Consider the following 19,362-nt stretch of genomic DNA (forward strand, 5'->3'; position numbering starts at 1 on the left):
AATACCAGAAAATTTCAAACAAATAAAACCTCAAGAAATTCACGATTGAAATAAAGCTAACAAGCTCATTCATGGCGGAATGGATCACAAGAAAACTTACAAACGAAATCCAGAACCGCAACGAGGTGCTCTGATACCATGTCACAATTAACGAAATGAACTTGTTATATCAAGAACTGTACTGGATCAGACTTTGAATTATAAGAACATCCATTACTCAGCTCAATGATTATAAGAAACTACAGACTATAAACTGTATGTACAAGTTATGAACTAATTCTCTACCATCAAACAGTAAATCAAAGAGATAGAGAATTGAGAGAGATGCTTGTGGTGAGGAGAGAGATTAGAGAGAGATTTGATTCATTCATCTGTCTAACTAACTAATTCTCTAGATGTTTCTTTTCTATATGTAGTAGTGGCTCTCTTAGCTGAGCTGGCATAGTCTGTTACTTGTAACTAATTATTGGGCTTTTATTCTCTACTTGTGAGTTGCATCATAGCTGCCCTGTATCTTTATTACTCTTATCAACTTCTCCACTAGCGTCATTAGAATTCAGCTCAAGATGATGGCTTGTTTCACTCAAATGGGAGGAACAATTGACTGCTGAATGGACATTATCAGTCGTTGGTGATAAAGAGTTCATACTCTTTCTCCTTTTCTTGGGACCAAGTAAATTAAGAGCAATAGCTTCCAATGCTTTTGTTGTCAGTTCCCTAGTTCTGCTACTTTGTCTTGGACCTTTTACGACAGCCTGCTCTTCTACAGTTGCATCAATAGATGAATTTAACAACTCAAATTGATTGTTTGTTTCAGTCAAGAAAGAGGAACCAAGACTGGATGAATTTACATCATCAGTCGGTGGTTCAAGGGTACCACATCCTGGAGATGGGTAAGGTTGGATAAGGTCTGTTAGAGGCTTCTCAGTTGATGGCTCTTTATCTTTACACAATGTACTCAGCACCGCCTTTTCAGTACCATCGTCAGCCTGTCCTTCTGATTTAGAAAAGGTTAGGCCTACTTCAGTAGTACCTTGTTGAGTTTCCCCACTAAGAGCAGATGAAATTGGTTGAATAGTTGTGTCAACTTCTGGATCTTTCACGTCTTCTGTCTGTGAGTTCCATGCTTCGGCAGTAGGTTTCTTACGAGCTTTTTTAGCACGATAAATGGTAGGTCTGGTGAGGTCTTCTTTTTCATTGCCTATGGCTACTGCTCCCACAAGCAAACTAACACCAGCAATCTCTTTTAGATTGAACAAATAATCCTCCAGTGAAACTTGTCCTTTCGCAAATCTCCTAGAAACCTGTAACAGATCGTTAGGATCACCATAAGATGATATCCTTGATGATAAAAATCGGTGAAAAACATTCTTTTTCCCAATGCTGTAGGATATGAGGATAGAGTTTACAGAAAGTACAAATTCCAAGAACTTAAATGTTTTACAAGTTCTTTTGTAGAACATCTTAATGTTTATTATCATATGAACTAATCAAGGATATCCTATCAATAGATTTTACTAAGAACAAAATTACGAAAGCAAAGAAAGCTTCTTAGGACAGCCAGTCTTTCGTCTGCTACATCCGCTGATCAGGATAGAAGGTCACGTGAATTCCAACTCAATCACTGAGTGAGTCGACTCAATTCTTTGAATAAGGTTGAAATACTTACACCTTTTTGGAAATTATATGAATAATACTTATTTTTAAAGATCTATATATATATCCTGCAATTTTGCAACTTTATAGTGCTGATCACCTAATATTAAATATGTAAACCAATTTCCATATAATAATATATGTCTTGCATGAGAACTGAAGAAAACTGTGCCTGCTTCCGTGGTTAAAATCATACTTTACAATAATCCTAATGTCGTTGCTTTTCGGGTTCTAGAAATTTTAGTGTGATGCAAATTGGTATATAAATAAGCATTAGTTGATGCAAACAGCAAAATTATACTGTTGCAGAAGAAGCACCAGAAGGGATTAGGAACCAATTTAACACAAATTCTACAGTAGGAATATTATGCTTCAAATTTGTAGTAGAAGACAAGTAGGTATCTTCTCTAGGCATGATGACATATCTATAATTCTTTTGCGCCAAATCAAACTAGTGTCCTGGTTTTTAAAGCTTTGGAATCAAATAAAATTTCGATGCATTACCTTCTCCAATGATTTTTTACGGTCAGAAGGCACGTGGGGAGAGATTCGTGACAATAGCTCATGCTGCCTCCATCCTATGTAAATCTTTTCTTCCTTTGCTGTCTTCCTACTGTTATTTTTCCTGCACTGTGACCATCTGATGTATTCCTCAGTTCCATAGAACTTTCCGTGGTAGTAGTTGAGCACATCTGTCATGTTTTTAGTCTCAACAAACTCCTTCACACGATGAAATTTTTTGCCAAAGCTATATAGGCCAAGTAGAAAACTCCTACATTCAATGTCCTTCCACTTGTTAGCTCTTGGAAAACAAGAGGAAATGCAACTGTTATTTTTACAGTCCATTTCAGCATCATTTTTCAGTGATGAAAATGAGTCTTCATCGATTTTAAGTCCGATCCTTTGGTTGAAAGAGACATAATTATCGCTTCTCATCAGCTCGGGAACTTCCACCTGGTACTCATCTCCAATTCGAGGACAATGTTCATCTTTAACATCATTATTGGAGGTGCTTTCACAATCAACCAAGTCATCCTGATTAGTATCCATTTAACTAAATCCGCCTGCAGCCAAATGTGAAAAGATGTAGCCATGTAGTATATATTAATGACTATAAGTTCTCTTAAAGACTATAAAATCATGTTTGGGCATTCCTCTATATCACCTTAAGGTTTTAGAGCGACTCTTTACTTAACATGTTATCAGAGCTCCACCTCAAAGTTTTAGGGCGAACGATTATTTAAGAGGTTGTCACCAAGAAATTATAGCATCATATAAATTAAGAAAAAAATTGGAATTTAAATGACAAGTCATGGACTAAGCCAAGTCTTCTCTATTATCAAGTAAGGTATAGGTTAAGATAATATGGCATTCTTCCACACACAGAGGGATTCAAAATTGTGTAGTTTAAACTCATATATCATCCCAATTCTCCCAGAAGTCTGTCTAGAAAGGATACCGTCACTCCTACCTCTGCATTCACAAAGATAAAGGGACGTTTAAAAAGGATATCGTTCCCTGCATGCCATTATCATTCCAACTAGGATTCCAAATGGGCGGTGAGAGGTGTCAATTTCAAATTCATTTATTTATATATCCCACATAAATAAAAGGTTGCCCCAAATAGCACTGTTCTGAGCTGAGATTTATTTTCAATGCTTACAAAAAATTTAACAAAAACTTATAATCTATTATAATAATTATGTTTTCTATTTGAAATTTGGACAATAAAAGTATCCACTAAAATATGTGTTTAGTTAAAATAACATCTAGATATTTGAACAAAATGAATATTGAGTAAATAGTATTGTTATAGCCATATTTTATATTAATTTTCAAAACATTGCTAAAAAATTCGAATTGTCAAACAAAAAGTCAGTTCTTATTCTCTCCTTTTGAAAGAGTTGTTTCTCAGATTTATGGTGCCTTATTAACTATTAATTGTATAAAAGTAAATAGCATAATTGTGGCCCTACTTTACATTAATTTTAAAAAATATATGTAAAGTACCGACAACGATATAAAAAGTAATGGAAAGATTTAATATCTGAGTGGTAAAGATGAATAATTTACCCATGTGAAATGGGAATGAAATTCATGTTCTCAACTATCAAATGGCTAATTCAAGCTTTAGCTCATGGGAGTGAAGTTTTTATTACCGTAAATCGAGATCATCAAAAAACAACCAATTGCATGTTAGTATAATAAATAGTCTAAAGATGTTCTCACAAAATCTTAAGAATTAATCTTCATCGATGAAAGGTTGTATTACATTGATTACACACATACGCTAAGTAATTGAGGCGGAAAATTGATAAAAATCACAAGTTACCGATCATAGTGATACACACAATCTATGTCTATAAGTGACTAAACGGCAGAATAATACAAATATTTAACAAAACAAGTTACCACATTTCACATGTCAAACTTCAAGAAAAATTATTTCTTAAAAATTTAAATAACATGAAAAACATTGAAGAAAAGAAAATTTGACTATTTTTATACTTGTGAATGAAAAAGGATATAATAACATTCACGAAGAAAAAGAACATGCGGAACGAAGAGATCTCAAAATTACCAATTCATATGCACAAACCAAAATAAAATGAAAACGCAACATAAAAAGTGGGAACATATTAGTCACGAAATGATTTTTTTCATTAAAACACTATTTAGGTTTCAATGGATAGTAGACGATGGTTTAATTCCAAATTTATCTAAAATAATGATCAATAATATTTAAGATATAAAGTTACACGCTTGGGCGGAGAAATCTAAGAGGTACACTAAATCATCTATTTGATAGAAATCAATAAAACCTACATATAATGGTAATAAAAAAATATTGACACTTAAATCTATTTCGGTTGCAATTTAGGTAGTCACTGCGTGCTAGAATATCATCGAAGCATCCATAACCAAATATTTTAAGCGCTCAACTCATAGTCGATTAAATTGTAACTTCAATTTATATTGAATACAAGACAATGGTACCCGACAATAAGTCTGGTGAAACTTGCCCCGTTCAATAAAATCTCATCATCCATATATGACGAATTGTTTTGAAATTTTCAGATCACACTTTACTAAAAAGAAGAAATAGCACTCTTACTCAAACTAGAACTTAAAAGGAAAAAAGGGGAACATTATATATATGTAATGATAAAAAATTTCTTAGAAAAGAAGGAAAATACCTTATATATAGGCAAAATCAAGATATCACGGTGACAAATAAATTTCAGCACTTCCGATTTGATAGACTATCGAACATGTATCTCAATGAACACGATTCGTTGACACCCTCTCTAATGTACTGCTGCAAAAGAGAATACATGACCTCGTACGTAAAACAGTCAAGCCGTGGGGATAGAGTGACAAGCGTTCTGAAAACGTCAATTAAAATATTGGGGTAAATTTGTCTTTTCACACAAAATAGAATAGGACAAATTTTTTGGCCTATTATATATGTCATAGATAGATTATGATAATTCTTATCTTGTTGAGTATTATACAATGAACATCTTCAAACTTTAGCATTCCCAACCTTGAATAAAAAATATATATAATGTAGACAAAAGTTATATGAAAATAACATGTTTATCGGAAACCACCTATATTCTGCAATCAAAACACTATGAAATATATTATTTTGAGAAGTGTGTTTTACGAATATCACTAATTCATTAAAATTGTTGAAGATCATTTAAGTTTAATAAATATAATGTGTATGTTCTTTAATTTGAACAAATGTTGTGCAAACTAAACAAGTTTTGTAGAATAAAATATTTTGTAATGTTTTACATGCACTAATGTATGATATTCAAGATTTTGAAAAAAATAATGACCTTTGTAGAACATAATTCACAAAATAATATATTTTGTAATGTTTTATGCAAGATTTTAATTGCAGAACATAAGTGGTTTCCGTGGTATTCAAAAAAAACGTGGTGTCCATAGAACTTGACTCTTGTATATGTTTATATATATATATATATATTGAAAATCTCGCTCAAATCTTTTATGTTGGAAACTTCCGTATACAATTGGATGAACTAATTGATAACATTTTGGTGCTAAAAATTAATTACTATTAAAATTACAATAATAACTACCAGCCTACATTTACTACGGATACGCTTTAAAAGTGTGGACTGACATAATGAATTCTCAAGAAAATAGTCTTGCTACTACCAATATCTCAACTTAACACCTAACAACAATATTGTGTCAAGCATTTATCATCTTTACATAAACATCACCCGGTACGAAAAAGCTTATGAACTTTAGTCAATAAAATGATTAAAACGGTATTTCGTATTTATTATTTAAATAGTTATTCAACAAACATACTAAACTAGCATTGGAATAGAGTAAGATTTTAACATGGCTTTTGACATTGCTGGAATGTACTAAAAGTTAATAAGTGCCTCTTGCATTTGATACTTTTTCATGCCTCATTGGTATTCGGTTTGAGTTTTTGTATTATACTTGCATTTGATATCTTAAACCAGAATAAATTATGATTTATTTATTTGATTCTTTTTAAATTTTAACTTGTTAGATTACACTATATTCTTTATGCATTCATCCAAATACTATACTTCGAGTCCTAAAAGAGTGAACCATTAACTAATATTTAACTAATATGTTTTTTGTAATGTGGTTGAGTAACATTTACTATTTTAACATTTATAACATAATAAATATAATTTAATAAATTTAAGTTTAATAATCCATGAAACACAATCCATAATTAAAATATTTTCCTAAATCATCAAAATATTGTTTTTGGGAACCAATACTAACAATCTCCTACTTGTATTAAAGTTAATCTCCAAAGGATCCAATACTCATGGAACTAATTCGGCATTCACACTTTTGTTATGAAAAAATTTTAGTTGTCCGGGCTACAATTTTATCATTTTTATGCACTTTATATATATATATATGATCATTAACCTCATTAATAAGGTGATATTACCTAAGTACATGCCCAAATAGTCTCCTTGGTTGTTTTAAAAATATCAATATATTCTGCTTCTATTAAAGGTAGAAAGTGGTATCACTATTTTAAAATTTACATTATCAACATCATGCACCACTAACATATACCTAAACAGACGTGGAGAAGGTTAGTTGGTGGGATGTGGACTTGTGGTTGTGGTTGACGAGTAGGGAGTAGACCCGACTTGGGTGAGGACCATCGTTGTTGCTTTCCCTTGGTAGTTATTGTTAGGGTCCTATTATGCAGTAGCTAAGAAGGTAGGAGAATTTGGGACATATTTGATAAAAATTAATGTTGATCTCATGTATTTCTCATAAGAAAATAGATCTGCTCAATCATTAGTTGCATAAATGGTCGTTTTTAGTATTCATAATCAAGTTTATACTGAACCTTGTCAAGGACATCCTGGCGATCAATTGATTTTTCCCTGTAATTAAGACTTTGGTAGATTTCTTAGTAGCCTCTGTATATTTCAAAATTGTTTGATCAGTATGGGTAATTATGAAAATGTGGTTTTTAAATTTGCTTCAAATGTTTCTGATAACGGTTGACATAAGTAGAAATGATAGTAACTCAAGCCTCCATGACAGTAGTATTTGGGAACAAAAGGCACGATTTCAATTTTCCAAAAACAAGACTAACACATATTTAAAATCTAAAATTAATTTCTTGCAGGAAAGTAAAAGAAATAAGAGTTACCAATTTATATTATTTTATTCGACCATTTCTTCAAACAAAAATTTGATGAACACAATAATAAGCACTTGTCTAATGTGACTCATTATAAACCATTTTTATGTCGTATGTAATATAGAGTAAATAGAGTATCGTTCTAGCCAAGGATCAAGGGTTCACATTTATTCTACTTTGCTAATAATATTAAAGAAAGTTTTAGTTTGTGTTATAAGAATTACTATCTCGTTATCTTCGTGTCGGCTGTTGATTCACCCAAATTCGATATACGGTACTCAAAATACATCCCAAATAATGAGCATTGCGTATGTAGCCTAATAAATCCGAATTTTCTTTTAATTTAGCTCCAAGCCTTTCCAATTCGGAATTCTTTCTTCCTGCAATAAATTGTAAAATCTAATTAATAAATATCCATTAAATGAACAATATATTTAACATTTAAAATATACATAAGTATATATATCATCAAATATCCCACACTAAGCATTTTGCATGTCATCAGCCAAATAATAGAAAAAAAATCTAACTAACTCCATTTTCATAGATGATACGTTTGTGTTGAGCATATGCAACAAGCCATTAAATCCCTAGGAAGCTCTAGTAGGACGGGTTGTGTTTCGTGAGGGTTTATAATAGATATACCCACAAAATCTATCTAACTCATACAATAATTATACTGTTAGGTCCTTGATACAACTGTAGAGGGGTTCAATACAGTTTATGCAGACAAATCGAATTAAGTACTCAACAGTATAAACAGTTTTTTATTGATTGATAAAAACTGATTACAAAACTAATCTCTCAAAGGATGAACAGATATCCTTGAGAGCTGCTAGGTTACATAAAAAAATATTTCAATTCGCGACGATATAAAATGTAAACCTAATATGTGTTTATACACTCCACAGCTACACAATCAATAAGGAATCATATTCTATTTCAATAAGGAATCCTAAAACATATCCATATATTGATTTCTACAAGAAGTAAAGTCCTATATTGATATGTATTCTACAAATTCTTTCATTTTTCGATATCTCCTGACTTTCAGCTGAAGTGCCCAAATACTGATGTTAAATATTGATCAGCAAATGTTGATGACAAATATTGATGACGTCACCTTCTGCTAAACTCTGATATCAAATACTGATAATAAACTATGATAGTGTATAAGCTGATATCATCAATTTTTTCTAACAATCTTCCCCAACTTGTGCATTATGAGTATATTGACAAGTTCTAAATTGATAATGTCAAAACTATCTAAATTCAGAAAATACAAATGAATATACTTTTACAATCAATGTTTCTCAGACTTTATCTTTAATCTTAAACTTCATTACAGTCAGTAGATTCATCAAGGAATTTCTTGAGTAGTTGACCTTCAAGAACACTCACATACATTTTTATTCTCTGTTTGATATCCTTGAGCTCCTTTGTTGATTCATCATTCTGATAAATAGCAGCTCTGAGATCATGCAGATTTGATTCTCCAAGTGATATATTATCTGGTTCCAGAAATCCAACTATCTTACCATCAGGACTGAAAGTTAGAACTTCTCTTCCTAAATACTTAACCACTTTGGCTCCTCCAATAGGCATATCAACAGAATGTCCAGATTCATGAATATACTTTGGAATGTAATTAGACTTGTATGTCATTCCTCTCTGCTTCATGTGTACTATGTTCTTCAAAAATTCAGACCATCTAGCAGTAGTAGATTTGGTTACCTTGTGTAAAGTGGTGACAAATTCCAACTCCTGTCATGGTTTATTCTTCAACTGCTCTTGAGTAAGCCTCAACCTTCTTCCAAACTCCAGAAAATAAATCAGTTGTTCTCCAACTAGATCATTCACAATCTATACTGATAAGATTTTCTGCAAATCTTCAAGCTTTGTATTATCCCCAATTCATGTCAGATTTCCAGGTTCTCTAAGAATTAAAGCATCAACAACATAAGTATCAGTATTTGATCTCCTAGTATTCAAGCATGCCCCCCAGTCAGAATCTGAATATGCTTGTAACGTGAGCTGATCATTTGCTCTAAGCAAAATTCCTTGTCCTACGATTGATGCTACATATCTCAGCATATGTATTAAAGCTTTATAATGAGGTTCTCTAGGCTTTTGAAGAAATTGACTGAGGTGCTGGACTGTGAAAGCTAAATCTGGTCTTGTATGAGTCAAGAAGTTCAACTTTCCTACTAAGCACCTATAGAAGGTTGGATCTTCAAATACTTCTCCCTCATCAGCATCCAACTTGAGATTAATAGGAAGAGAAGTTGCTACAGATTTGCAAATTTCAATCCCAGCTTCAGACAATAAGTCTTTTGTGAACTTTCGTTGAGCTAATGTGATTCCATCATTCACATACCCCACTTCAATGCCAAGAAAATAGCTTAGAGATCCTAGATCCTTCTGCTAAATATATCGTTTAGATGCATCTTGATATCCTGAATTCCTTTATCATCATCTCCTGTCAGAATAATATCGTCCACGTACATCGTAAGTATTATCATTTTTCCATTTTTGGTGTGCTTTATGAACAATGAATAATCATTTTTTGATTGTACAAATCCCTTATGTCTCAGCGCCCCCATCAACTTGGCAAACCATTCTCGAGAAGCTTGTTTCAAGCCATAAAGGGATTTGACGAGTTGACAGACTAATTTATCGGGATTTGGAACACCTTCAGGGATTGTCATATAGACTTCCTCACACAAATCTCCATGTAAGAAAGCATTGTTGACATCTAGTTGTGATAAGGACCATTTCCTATGAGCAGCCACAGCAATTAGGCATCTAATGGTATTCATTTTTACAACTGGTGAGAATGTTTCTAAGAAATTAATACCCCATTTCTGATTGAATCCTTTTACCACTAATCTGGCCTTGAATCTTTCTATAGTACCATCTGCCTTCATTTTTATTTTATAAACCCATTTGCAGCCTATGGCCTTCTTGCCAGGAGGTAATTAAACCAAATTCCAAGTATGATTAGCATGCAAAGCTTCGAGTTCTTTATCCATTGCTGCAACCCATCTTGGATCTTGAGATGCTTCGGTATAGGTTCTGGGCTCAACTAGTACATCTGCCTTTGAAATAAAACAGTGGACTGTAGCAGGTAGTTGACTAAATTCTACTATATTACACCAATGACTTGTGGTTGGAGTTGTTATTTGAGTTGTACCACATACAAAGTCATTGTATATAGTAGGTGGTTTAGTGAATCTAGTACTTTTTCTGGTTGGTGGAGGGGGTGATATAGAATGACCAGAAGAATTAGATGATGTGTGGTTGTGAGGTTCTATATTTGAGCTATGCATATCAAATATATAAGGTAAAGATTCATGATAGAAGGGTACATAGTCAGTAGAAATAGGTAAGAAAATCGCAGGTGGTGATTGAGATGTTGTAGCAGATAAATGATATGGAAAATGTTGTTCATGGAAAGTAACATCTCTAGAGATATGTATAGAAAGAGTAGTGGGATTGAGTACTTTGTAACCCTTTTGTCCTATAGAATATCCAACAAAGACATGAGGCTGGGCTCTTTTATCAAATTTACTTCTATGTTGATTAGAATTTGATACATAGCACAAACACCCAAAAACTCTGAGATAATTCACATCTGGTGCTAATTGATGAAGCATTTCGAAAGGACTGATGTTATGAAGGACTTGCAATGGCATTCTGTTGATCAAATGAGTTGCGCAAAGGACACATTCCCCCCAAAATTGAGGTGGGAGTCTTGACTGAAAGAATAGAGCCCTGGCAGTTTCCAGGAGGTGCCTGTGTTTTCTCTCCATAACATCATTTTGTTGTGGAGTATAGACACAGGTTTTCTGATGCAAAATCCCTTGTTTCTGATAAAAAAATCTTTAACTCTCCTTCACACAGTTCCATTGCATTGTCGGTTCTAACAGATTGAACTTCTGCATGAAATTGTTTTGTAACATATGCAATGAAATTTTTGAATATCTGCACTACATCATATTTAGATACCATCAAAAAAATCCAAGTCATACGGGTAAAATCATCCACTATAGTCATAAAGTATTTACAATCATTATGAGCAATGACTCGATTAGGACCCCAAGTATCTATATGAATAAGCTGAAAAGCTTTTGAGGTCTTACTAGTACTAGAATGAAATAGACTTCATGTCTGTCTTGAGATAGGACATATCTGACATATGCTATCTAAATTGCACTTTTCTTGACCAAAAACAGATGTAACATGGCTAAGCATGGAAACTGGCAAGTGGCCAAATCTTAAGTGCCAAAGTTTGGTCTTATTTACAATGGCGACATATGTGTTGCAAACCATGTTTGTTGATGCTGTATACTCTTCTGTAACTGCTGTTGAAGTATTATCACCCCTCCTGTGATGTTGATCATCTTCAAGATAGTACAATCCATTCTTAAAGCTACCAAGATGCTGTGGCATCATTGAAGGGCCCTGTAAAAAACAACCATTATCAATAAACGTCACACTACATGCCATATCCTTGCATACTTTAGGAATACACACCAGATTAAACTTAAAATCCGGAACATACAGAACATTCTTCAAAACGATATCGTTACTAAGATTGACTGTTCCTGTGTGAGCAATTTGAACTTGTTTTCCATTGGGTATCGTTATGTAACTACTTGGTGTATGGACCATATCATGTGATGTGAAGAGAAATATGTCACAACACATGTGGTCAGTTGCACCATTATCCACAATCCAATTAGTACATGAAGATGATTTGAAGCAAAACGGTCCTGCCATATTACAGAATTTACCTGCCATATCTGTAGATCCAGTGTTGTTAGAATCATTAGTAATACTTTCCTTTCCAATCAGCTGGAAATTTGCTGGTACTGCGCAGCAGTGAAAGAGACAACGTCATCATTAGTAGTGTTTGTTGTTTCTTCTCCACCCAACTGTGCAGTATGACCTTGCTTCCTCTCTGTCCTTGAATTTGCAGGATAACCATGAATTTTATAGCATCTCTGTATAGTATGACCAGACATCTTACAGTGATCACAAAAATAGTTGTTTTGTCTTTTTGGGTCACCAAAGATTTGTTTATTCTGTGAATTCTGAGGCCTAAATCTGTCCTGGAAATTTCTTCTGGCACCAAAAGCCATCATTTCTTCATTAGATGCTTGTGGAGTTGAAACATTCTGAAAAATCTTTTTATGGTTCTCCTCTTGCAACAACAACCTATATGCCTGAGAAATAGGTGGGAGAGGACTCATGACCAGAATATTTCCTCTTATCATTTCAAAGCCTTCACTCAACTTCATCAAGAATTCAACCAATCTTCTATCTTCTTGAGATTTCATCAACTTCTGAGAGATTTCACAAGTACAATTTGTACATCCACAAACTGGTAAGGGATCCACAGAGTCCAATTGATCCCAAAGCATCTTTATCTTAGTGTAGTAATTTGCAATAGTATCTGCACCTTCCCTGAGATCGACAAGTGATTGTTGCAAAGCAAATAACATTGTTCCTAAAGCTTGCCCATACCTTTCTTCAAGATTTAGCCAAATTTCTCTAGCCGACTTAAAATACAACACACTCCTAGCAATATTCTGATCTAGGACACCTAGTAACCAAGAAATCATCATAGAATTGCATCTATCCCAAGCCTTTGCTGTAGCATCAGTTGTGTTTGGTTTTGTGATAGATCCATCAACAAAACCAGTTTTATTTTTCGCAGAGAGACTAATTAACATCAAGCGTTTCCAATCAGTATAACTATTTCCATCAAATTTCATTGATACAAGCTTCATACCAGGATTATCAGATGGATGTAAATAGTAGGGAGAAGTAGGATCTTGAGAAGGATCAATCGGATTATCATTCATATTTACCGATTCCGATTTCAAGAAGAAAAAAAATGATGATGATCTTTGATAAGAATTTGATTTTGAGAAATAATATGTGATGAAATTTCGAATCAATTCGAGAATCAACGCTAGTGAAACTTCAAGGTCTTAACAATCAACAAGAATACCAGAAAATTTCAAACAAATAAAACCTCAAGAAATTCACGATTGAAATAAAGCTAACAAGCTCATTCATGGCGGAATGGATCACAAGAAAACTTACAAACGAAATCCAGAACCGCAACGAGGTGCTCTGATACCATGTCACAATTAACGAAATGAACTTGTTATATCAAGAACTGTACTGGATCAGACTTTGAATTATAAGAACATCCATTACTCAGCTCAATGATTATAAGAAACTACAGACTATAAACTGTATGTACAAGTTATGAACTAATTCTCTACCATCAAACAGTAAATCAAAGAGATAGAGAATTGAGAGAGATGCTTGTGGTGAGGAGAGAGATTAGAGAGAGATTTGATTCATTCATCTGTCTAACTAACTAATTCTCTAGATGTTTCTTTTCTATATGTAGTAGTGGCTCTCTTAGCTGAGCTGGCATAGTCTGTTACTTGTAACTAATTATTGGGCTTTTATTCTCTACTTGTGAGTTGCATCATAGCTGCCCTGTATCTTTATTACTCTTATCAACTTCTCCACTAGCGTCATTAGAATTCAGCTCAAGATGATGGCTTGTTTCACTCAAATGGGAGGAACAATTGACTGCTGAATGGACATTATCAGTCGTTGGTGATAAAGAGTTCATACTCTTTCTCCTTTTCTTGGGACCAAGTAAATTAAGAGCAATAGCTTCCAATGCTTTTGTTGTCAGTTCCCTAGTTCTGCTACTTTGTCTTGGACCTTTTACGACAGCCTGCTCTTCTACAGTTGCATCAATAGATGAATTTAACAACTCAAATTGATTGTTTGTTTCAGTCAAGAAAGAGGAACCAAGACTGGATGAATTTACATCATCAGTCGGTGGTTCAAGGGTACCACATCCTGGAGATGGGTAAGGTTGGATAAGGTCTGTTAGAGGCTTCTCAGTTGATGGCTCTTTATCTTTACACAATGTACTCAGCACCGCCTTTTCAGTACCATCGTCAGCCTGTCCTTCTGATTTAGAAAAGGTTAGGCCTACTTCAGTAGTACCTTGTTGAGTTTCCCCACTAAGAGCAGATGAAATTGGTTGAATAGTTGTGTCAACTTCTGGATCTTTCACGTCTTCTGTCTGTGAGTTCCATGCTTCGGCAGTAGGTTTCTTACGAGCTTTTTTAGCACGATAAATGGTAGGTCTGGTGAGGTCTTCTTTTTCATTGCCTATGGCTACTGCTCCCACAAGCAAACTAACACCAGCAATCTCTTTTAGATTGAACAAATAATCCTCCAGTGAAACTTGTCCTTTCGCAAATCTCCTAGAAACCTGTAACAGATCGTTAGGATCACCATAAGATGATATCCTTGATGATAAAAATCGGTGAAAAACATTCTTTTTCCCAATGCTGTAGGATATGAGGATAGAGTTTACAGAAAGTACAAATTCCAAGAACTTAAATGTTTTACAAGTTCTTTTGTAGAACATCTTAATGTTTATTATCATATGAACTAATCAAGGATATCCTATCAATAGATTTTACTAAGAACAAAATTACGAAAGCAAAGAAAGCTTCTTAGGACAGCCAGTCTTTCGTCTGCTACATCCGCTGATCAGGATAGAAGGTCACGTGAATTCCAACTCAATCACTGAGTGAGTCGACTCAATTCTTTGAATAAGGTTGAAATACTTACACCTTTTTGGAAATTATATGAATAATACTTATTTTTAAAGATCTATATATATATCCTGCAATTTTGCAACTTTATAGTGCTGATCACCTAATATTAAATATGTAAACCAATTTCCATATAATAATATATGTCTTGCATGAGAACTGAAGAAAACTGTGCCTGCTTCCGTGGTTAAAATCATACTTTACAATAATCCTAATGTCGTTGCTTTTCGGGTTCTAGAAATTTTAGTGTGATGCAAATTGGTATATAAATAAGCATTAGTTGATGCAAACAGCAAAATTATACTGTTGCAGAAGAAGCACCAGAAGGGATTAGGAACCAATTTAACACAAATTCTACAGTAGGAATATTATGCTTCAAATTTGTAGTAGAAGACAAGTAGGTATCTTCTCTAGGCATGATGACATATCTATAATTCTTTTGCGCCAAATCAAACTAGTGTCCTGGTTTTTAAAGCTTTGGAATCAAATAAAATTTCGATGCATTACCTTCTCCAATGATTTTTTACGGTCAGAAGGCACGTGGGGAGAGATTCGTGACAATAGCTCATGCTGCCTCCATCCTATGTAAATCTTTTCTTCCTTTGCTGTCTTCCTACTGTTATTTTTCCTGCACTGTGACCATCTGATGTATTCCTCAGTTCCATAGAACTTTCCGTGGTAGTAGTTGAGCACATCTGTCATGTTTTTAGTCTCAACAAACTCCTTCACACGATGAAATTTTTTGCCAAAGCTATATAGGCCAAGTAGAAAACTCCTACATTCAATGTCCTTCCACTTGTTAGCTCTTGGAAAACAAGAGGAAATGCAACTGTTATTTTTACAGTCCATTTCAGCATCATTTTTCAGTGATGAAAATGAGTCTTCATCGATTTTAAGTCCGATCCTTTGGTTGAAAGAGACATAATTATCGCTTCTCATCAGCTCGGGAACTTCCACCTGGTACTCATCTCCAATTCGAGGACAATGTTCATCTTTAACATCATTATTGGAGGTGCTTTCACAATCAACCAAGTCATCCTGATTAGTATCCATTTAACTAAATCCGCCTGCAGCCAAATGTGAAAAGATGTAGCCATGTAGTATATATTAATGACTATAAGTTCTCTTAAAGACTATAAAATCATGTTTGGGCATTCCTCTATATCACCTTAAGGTTTTAGAGCGACTCTTTACTTAACATGTTATCAGAGCTCCACCTCAAAGTTTTAGGGCGAACGATTATTTAAGAGGTTGTCACCAAGAAATTATAGCATCATATAAATTAAGAAAAAAATTGGAATTTAAATGACAAGTCATGGACTAAGCCAAGTCTTCTCTATTATCAAGTAAGGTATAGGTTAAGATAATATGGCATTCTTCCACACACAGAGGGATTCAAAATTGTGTAGTTTAAACTCATATATCATCCCAATTCTCCCAGAAGTCTGTCTAGAAAGGATACCGTCACTCCTACCTCTGCATTCACAAAGATAAAGGGACGTTTAAAAAGGATATCGTTCCCTGCATGCCATTATCATTCCAACTAGGATTCCAAATGGGCGGTGAGAGGTGTCAATTTCAAATTCATTTATTTATATATCCCACATAAATAAAAGGTTGCCCCAAATAGCACTGTTCTGAGCTGAGATTTATTTTCAATGCTTACAAAAAATTTAACAAAAACTTATAATCTATTATAATAATTATGTTTTCTATTTGAAATTTGGACAATAAAAGTATCCACTAAAATATGTGTTTAGTTAAAATAACATCTAGATATTTGAACAAAATGAATATTGAGTAAATAGTATTGTTATAGCCATATTTTATATTAATTTTCAAAACATTGCTAAAAAATTCGAATTGTCAAACAAAAAGTCAGTTCTTATTCTCTCCTTTTGAAAGAGTTGTTTCTCAGATTTATGGTGCCTTATTAACTATTAATTGTATAAAAGTAAATAGCATAATTGTGGCCCTACTTTACATTAATTTTAAAAAATATATGTAAAGTACCGACAACGATATAAAAAGTAATGGAAAGATTTAATATCTGAGTGGTAAAGATGAATAATTTACCCATGTGAAATGGGAATGAAATTCATGTTCTCAACTATCAAATGGCTAATTCAAGCTTTAGCTCATGGGAGTGAAGTTTTTATTACCGTAAATCGAGATCATCAAAAAACAACCAATTGCATGTTAGTATAATAAATAGTCTAAAGATGTTCTCACAAAATCTTAAGAATTAATCTTCATCGATGAAAGGTTGTATTACATTGATTACACACATACGCTAAGTAATTGAGGCGGAAAATTGATAAAAATCACAAGTTACCGATCATAGTGATACACACAATCTATGTCTATAAGTGACTAAACGGCAGAATAATACAAATATTTAACAAAACAAGTTACCACATTTCACATGTCAAACTTCAAGAAAAATTATTTCTTAAAAATTTAAATAACATGAAAAACATTGAAGAAAAGAAAATTTGACTATTTTTATACTTGTGAATGAAAAAGGATATAATAACATTCACGAAGAAAAAGAACATGCGGAACGAAGAGATCTCAAAATTACCAATTCATATGCACAAACCAAAATAAAATGAAAACGCAACATAAAAAGTGGGAACATATTAGTCACGAAATGATTTTTTCATTAAAACACTATTTAGGTTTCAATGGATAGTAGACGATGGTTTAATTCCAAATTTATCTAAAATAATGATCAATAATATTTAAGATATAAAGTTACACGCTTGGGCGGAGAAATCTAAGAGGTACACTAAATCATCTATTTGATAGAAATCAATAAAACCTACATATAATGGTAATAAAAAAATATTGACACTTAAATCTATTTCGGTTGCAATTTAGGTAGTCACTGCGTGCTAGAATATCATCGAAGCATCCATAACCAAATATTTTAAGCGCTCAACTCATAGTCGATTAAATTGTAACTTCAATTTATATTGGATACAAGACAATGGTACCCGACAATAAGTCTGGTGAAACTTGCCCCGTTCAATAAAATCTCATCATCCATATATGACGAATTGTTTTGAAATTTTCAGATCACACTTTACTAAAAAGAAGAAATAGCACTCTTACTCAAACTAGAACTTAAAAGGAAAAAAGGGGAACATTATATATATGTAATGATAAAAAATTTCTTAGAAAAGAAGGAAAATACCTTATATATAGGCAAAATCAAGATATCACGGTGACAAATAAATTTCAGCACTTCCGATTTGATAGACTATCGAACATGTATCTCAATGAACACGATTCGTTGACACCCTCTCTAATGTACTGCTGCAAAAGAGAATACATGACCTCGTACGTAAAACAGTCAAGCCGTGGGGATAGAGTGACAAGCGTTCTGAAAACGTCAATTAAAATATTGGGGTAAATTTGTCTTTTCACACAAAATAGAATAGGACAAATTTTTTGGCCTATTATATATGTCATAGATAGATTATGATAATTCTTATCTTGTTGAGTATTATACAATGAACATCTTCAAACTTTAGCATTCCCAACCTTGAATAAAAAATATATATAATGTAGACAAAAGTTATATGAAAATAACATGTTTATCGGAAACCACCTATATTCTGCAATCAAAACACTATGAAATATATTATTTTGAGAAGTGTGTTTTACGAATATCACTAATTCATTAAAATTGTTGAAGATCATTTAAGTTTAATAAATATAATGTGTATGTTCTTTAATTTGAACAAATGTTGTGCAAACTAAACAAGTTTTGTAGAATAAAATATTTTGTAATGTTTTACATGCACTAATGTATGATATTCAAGATTTTGAAAAAAATAATGACCTTTGTAGAACATAATTCACAAAATAATATATTTTGTAATGTTTTATGCAAGATTTTAATTGCAGAACATAAGTGGTTTCCGTGGTATTCAAAAAAAACGTGGTGTCCATAGAACTTGACTCTTGTATATGTTTATATATATATATATATTGAAAATCTCGCTCAAATCTTTTATGTTGGAAACTTCCGTATACAATTGGATGAACTAATTGATAACATTTTGGTGCTAAAAATTAATTACTATTAAAATTACAATAATAACTACCAGCCTACATTTACTACGGATACGCTTTAAAAGTGTGGACTGACATAATGAATTCTCAAGAAAATAGTCTTGCTACTACCAATATCTCAACTTAACACCTAACAACAATATTGTGTCAAGCATTTATCATCTTTACATAAACATCACCCGGTACAAAAAAGCTTATGAACTTTAGTCAATAAAATGATTAAAACGGTATTTCGTATTTATTATTTAAATAGTTATT

At 33.0% G+C, this 19,362-nt stretch overlaps 2 protein-coding genes across 2 annotated transcripts; both read right to left on the reverse strand.

The window, feature by feature from the left end:
* Positions 1 to 336: 336 nt before the first annotated feature.
* Positions 337 to 5,004, reverse strand: LOC141698383 (uncharacterized). The gene is made up of 3 exons (XM_074503069.1): positions 4,854 to 5,004; positions 2,161 to 2,720; positions 337 to 1,304 (listed from the first exon to the last, which is right to left on the reverse strand). Exons 2-3 carry the CDS (start codon positions 2,704 to 2,706, stop codon positions 498 to 500), a joined length of 1,353 nt encoding a protein of 450 aa, XP_074359170.1. The 5' UTR covers positions 2,707 to 2,720; positions 4,854 to 5,004; the 3' UTR covers positions 337 to 497.
* An 8,700-nt stretch (positions 5,005 to 13,704) lies between these two features.
* Positions 13,705 to 18,371, reverse strand: LOC141698380 (uncharacterized). The gene is made up of 3 exons (XM_074503066.1): positions 18,221 to 18,371; positions 15,529 to 16,088; positions 13,705 to 14,672 (listed from the first exon to the last, which is right to left on the reverse strand). Exons 2-3 carry the CDS (start codon positions 16,072 to 16,074, stop codon positions 13,866 to 13,868), a joined length of 1,353 nt encoding a protein of 450 aa, XP_074359167.1. The 5' UTR covers positions 16,075 to 16,088; positions 18,221 to 18,371; the 3' UTR covers positions 13,705 to 13,865.
* Between the last annotated feature and the right edge of the window lie 991 nt (positions 18,372 to 19,362).

Source organism: Apium graveolens, chromosome 11, assembly GCF_009905375.1.
Source record: "Apium graveolens cultivar Ventura chromosome 11, ASM990537v1, whole genome shotgun sequence".
In the NCBI taxonomy this organism is placed as follows: Eukaryota; Viridiplantae; Streptophyta; class Magnoliopsida; order Apiales; family Apiaceae; genus Apium; species Apium graveolens.

Bases quoted from the DNA above. Each gene is read 5' to 3' on its own strand.
- LOC141698383 (XM_074503069.1), bottom strand. From the start codon at position 2,706: ATGGATACTAATCAGGATGACTTGGTTGATTGTGAAAGCACCTCCAAT. The intron at 1,305-2,160 runs GTAATGCATCGA...GATCTGTTACAG, and splicing joins GTAAAAAATCATTGGAGAAG to GTTTCTAGGAGATTTGCGAA.
- LOC141698380 (XM_074503066.1), bottom strand. From the start codon at position 16,074: ATGGATACTAATCAGGATGACTTGGTTGATTGTGAAAGCACCTCCAAT. The intron at 14,673-15,528 runs GTAATGCATCGA...GATCTGTTACAG, and splicing joins GTAAAAAATCATTGGAGAAG to GTTTCTAGGAGATTTGCGAA.